General features: G+C 37.3%; 1 protein-coding gene across 1 annotated transcript; it reads right to left on the bottom strand.

The window, feature by feature from the left end:
* Positions 1-3,877: 3,877 nt before the first annotated feature.
* LOC308422486 (olfactory receptor 2AJ1-like) lies at positions 3,878-4,822 on the bottom strand (the record flags this gene model as incomplete). Its single annotated transcript, XM_080919099.1, has 1 exon — positions 3,878-4,822. One exon carries the CDS (start codon positions 4,820-4,822, stop codon positions 3,878-3,880), a length of 945 nt encoding a protein of 314 aa, XP_080775225.1.
* Positions 4,823-5,123: the final 301 nt, after the last annotated feature.

Raw genomic sequence — 5,123 nt, 5'->3', positions numbered from 1 at the left:
TGGCACTCAGCATGCAAAAGAATGAAAATAGACCCTTTCTTATCTCCTTGTACAAAGCTCAAGTGTAAGTGGATCAAAGATCTCCACATTAAACCAGATACACTGAAACTATTAGATGAGAAAGTAGGAAAAACCTTAGAACACATAGGCACAGGAGAAAATTTCCTGAACAAAACACCAATGGCTCAAGCTCTAAGGTCAAAGATTAAAAAATAGGACTTAATGAGATTGCAAAGTTTCTGTAAGGCTAAGGACATTGTCAAGAGTACAAAACGGCAGCCAACAGAATGGGAAAAGATCTTTACTAACTCCACATCAGATAGAGGCCTAATATCCAAGGTATACAAAGAACTCAAAAAGCTAGACACCAGAGAATCAAATAACCCTATTAAAAATGGGGTACAGAGCTAATTGAGAAATATCGAATGGCTGAGAATCATCTGAGGAAGTGCTCAACATCCTTAGCCATCAGGGAAATGCAAATCAAAACAACCCTGAGATTCCATCTCACACCAGTCAGATTGGCCAAGATCCAAAACTCAGATGACCTCAGATGCTGGCGAGGTTCCTGAGAAATAGGAACACTTCTCCACTGTTGGTGGGGTTGTAAACTGATACAACCACTCTGGAAATCAGTCTGGCGATACCTCAGAAAATTGGACATAGTACTTCTTGAAGACCCAGCTATTCCACTTCTGGGCATATACCCCAGAGACACTTTAATATACAGCAAAGATACATGCACCACAATGTCCATAGCAGCTCTATTTATAACAGCCAGAAGCTCAAAAGAACCTCGATGTCCTTCAGTAGATGAATGGATACAAAATTTGTGGTACATTTACACAATGGAATACTACTCAGCCACCAGAAACAATGACTTAACCAAATTGTTAAGAAAATGGCTGCATCTAGAGAATATCATCCTGACTTAGATAATCCAGTCACAAAAGGACAGACATTATATGCAGTCACTGATAATGGGATACTAACCCCAGAAAGCTCTGAACACCCCAGAAACAACTCACAGACTGTGTGAAGTTCAAGGGGAAAAAAAGAATATATTTTAATTAAAATAGAACTGTATCACATCCCCTTTCCTCCCTACAGCCCCTCCTAGTCTCTCTCCTATCCCCTCAAATTAATAGCCTCTTTTCCTATATTATTGTTACATATATACATATGTGTATGTACATGTACCCACAAATACTTAATTACAACCTTAAAAATGTATTCGAAATAAATAAATAAATAAATAAAGGTAAAAAGAAAGAAAAAAAGAAATAAATTAACATTTTTTTTAGAATTTACTGAAAATAAAGGCACAACATACACAACATTGTTTTTATTCATATCCTTCACCTGTTTTATTGTATTTTTTATATTTATCTGCTTCCTTTTTAATACCTCTACCTGTTAATATATATTTTCCTGTGTTTCCTTAAGGGATATTATTATGTCCTCTTTAAGGGCTACATCATCTTTATAGGACTAAATTTAAGATTCTCTTTTGGTACTTCAGTTTCAATAGGAAATTCAGAGTTTGTTGTAGCAGGATATCTCGGTTCAATGAGACCAGGTGCTGCCATATTACCCTGGTTCTTGTTTATTGTGTTCTTAAACTGTTTATTAGGCATCTAGTTATTCCTGGGGTTTACTGGATGATCCTGATAGCAGCAGAACTTCTCAGGAAGGTTGTGTGAGTTGTGGGCCAGAAAATAGAGATTGGGGTAACCTACTTTCTTAGATGTGCCTCAGTCAAACCCCACTCCACAGGCAGTGTCCCTAGAGGTCCAGCCTCTGCAGATATTTCCCAGTCAGACCCAGCTGGGGTGGCAAATGGACTCAACTAGGACTAGTGGTTAGACAGGATTCCAAGCTGATTAGTTTTAGGGCTTATAAATGTTTTCATGGAAAGGCAATACAATCTTGGGGTCACACAAGGTTAACACAGGCCATAGCTAAACAATGGGCCTCTACAGATCACATGCTCCACTCATCTCTGGCAGTTTTCCCATTCAGACCAGCTAGTATTGTAGAAGAATCCAACTTGGGTGGATGATCAGGTAGGGCTCCAAGCTTTAGTTAATTTATGGGGCCCAAGAAGGTTTCCATGGAGAGTCAAGTCTGGCACAGCTCACCCAGACCCAGAAAGCCAGGCCACAGCTAAACAATTATAAATTATTGATTTTTATTTTACTGGAGGTCACAATAATGATACTTTATTTTTTGGAGAAATTGGACATAGTTTCTCTAAAATTTTTATAAATTGTATATTTTAAGTTTGAACTTCTATAGAAAGTTTTAGCACTTGTAGTTAAATAAAAGTGTGTTTGTTTGTCACGGTGATAATGGATAATTGTCCTAGATAATTTTGGTTGGGTAGTCAGCTGTTCTGTTGCTTGGTTGATTGGTTGGTTGGTTCGTTGGTTGGTTGGTTGATTTTGTTTTGTTTTGTTTTGTAGATTTGATATAAGCTACAGTCATCTTGGAGGAAGGAATCACAATTCACAAAATGTCTTAATAAGACTGGACTGTAGGCAACTCTGTGGGGCATTTTCTTGATTACATATTGGTATGAGAAGGCCTAGCCCATTGTAGATCATGCTATTCTTAGGTAGATCACCCTGGAATGTATCAGAAAACAAATTGAGAAAACTGGGAGAAAACAGCCATAAACCTTCTGTTCCTGGCTGGCCTTACTGCCATGGACTCCACTTGGTGATTGTTACACTAGAGTTAAAAGGCTACATGAGAGTTGTAAGTTGAAGTGCACTCTTCCCAGATAACTGTAGCTTATGTCAAATCTAAGAAAACAGAATAAACCAAGCAAACAACCCACTGTCTAACCAACCAACCAAAATTATTTAGAACAATTGATTACTTCCCAATATAACAAACAAATACATCTGTATACTTAATTACAATACTTCCTTTCTCATCTGTCCAAAAATGTCATGGTAACATTAATATCATACAAAAAACCTCAACTTTTAAAATTACCAAGGCCTTAACGTGTTTCTCAAGTCAACTTTGGTCATGTTTTACAGCAATAGAAGCCCTAACTTCTATTGACAAAGACTTACCACCCACATCACTGCATTAATCAAATATTCTATAATGTTTTGAGACTCTCTTGGACATCCCTGATCAACAATATAAACTAGAAATTCTCATACCTGAATTGGGGGTTTTACTAGAGAGACTATGGCTCTTGAGGAAAGCATTAGAAGATGTTATTTAAATTATATATGCATAGATACACAAATTAGAAATCATAAATCATAATTTAAAATATATACCAGATGCAGGAACATATATATTATACACACACACACACACACACACACACACACACACACACACACATTACTCTTGTTTTACTTTTACTAATCAGCTTGGAACCCTGTACAAGAATGACTACCTAAATATAAGCTCAACAGTGATAATAATATACATGTCAGGGAACTTGTGGGAAAGACCCGGAAAACTCAACCCTACAAAGAACTTAAGAAAACTCAGGGATGATAATAACGAAGGAAAAAAAAACCCTAGTCTTCCCCAGGAAAGAACACACAAAATAGTTATCCAAATGGTCATCTCTGATGACATACAATTAATATACAGATTAAGCAGGTAATAAATAGAGCAATTGTCACACATAATTCCACAATACGTTCTATAAATGCGTTAAAAAATATTCTGACTTCTTAGATAACATGTTACTATTGACTTACTGCAGCAAAGCAAGACTTTACCATGGGCACCTGTATATACATAGATGTCTGGGTACAGTTACACATTACACTGAAGCAATGTGTGTGAAACAAGCTAAGAAAGTGAGTTTACAAAACACAAATATGAGGCATTTTTCTATTCATTTTTTATTCAAAAAATTATTTTGGACTATGTTTTTCACAGCCATGAGGACATCTTTATTCCGGAAGCTGTAGATTATAGGGTTGAGTGTCGGTGTCAGGATGGTGTAGAATATTGCCAGAAACTTATCCTGTCCTGGAGTGTGATATGAGCGAGGTCTCATATATGTAAAAATGAATGGCCCATAGTACATTATGACAACAACCATGTGGAATAAGCAGGTAGAAAAGGACTTTTGCCGGGCCCCTGATGATTGCATTTGGAAAACAGTAAGGAGAATTTGCACATAAGTAATAGAAATTATGGAAAATGGGATTAGCAGAAAAATAATACCACTCACATAAACTCCTCGCTCATAGTGTGTTGTGTCTACACATGACAACTTCAACATGGCAGGGACTTCGCAGAAAAAGTGATCAATGGCCCTTGAGTGGCAGAAGGGAAAATGGAGTACAAAAGCTGTGTGTACTATGGAGTTGAGGATCCCCACCAGCCAGGAGCATGCAGCCAGAAGCCCACTGGAGTTATCTCTCATCAGCACAGGGTAGCGAAGTGGGTGGCAGATGGCCACATATCGATCATAGGACATGGCTGTCAGGAGAAGGCACTCACCACCAAACAAGGTGAGGGACAGAAATATCTGGAAGCCACAGCCTGCAAAGGAAATGGTTCTTCTCCCTGAGAAAAAGTCAGCAATCATTTTAGGAACAATGTTGGAAATGTGCAAGATATCCATGAAGGAGAGATGACTGAGCAGGAAATACATTGGGGTGTGGAGTCGAGAATCCCTATGGATTAGGAGGATCAGGAGGGTATTTTCTGTTATAGTCATAATAAAAATGAAAAATATAAATGAGAAAAAAACTAAGCTTGTCTTTGAATAAGGGAACAGTCCCAAGAGAATGAAGTCGGCGCTGAAAGTGTAGTTCCAATGTTCCATCATATCTCCTCCTTCGTTACCTACAAAGAGATGGTTATTTAATTATGAAAAAGTTGTTAAATCTTGGAGTTACTTATAAACTTGCATAATAAGATTATTTGATTTGTAATTTCTCTTCACCATCAAGGGCCTCATATCGAGTTTCAGAGTGGATGTGTTCTACAAGTACATTTTTTGTTGTGGTAGTTCTAAAAAGTTTTAGTCTTTAGTGTGGAATGTTCCTTTTTATATTTTAAATGTCAAACTAGTTCCCTTCTAGTTTTAAGCGCAGCTATATATCAACATCTTACAAACTATATAACCT

Source organism: Micromys minutus (genome assembly GCF_963924665.1).
Source record: "Micromys minutus genome assembly, chromosome: 7".
NCBI classification, from domain to species: domain Eukaryota; kingdom Metazoa; phylum Chordata; class Mammalia; order Rodentia; family Muridae; genus Micromys; species Micromys minutus.
The sequence above is the reverse complement of the archived record's forward strand: the minus strand, read 5'-3'. Positions and strand labels throughout refer to the sequence as shown.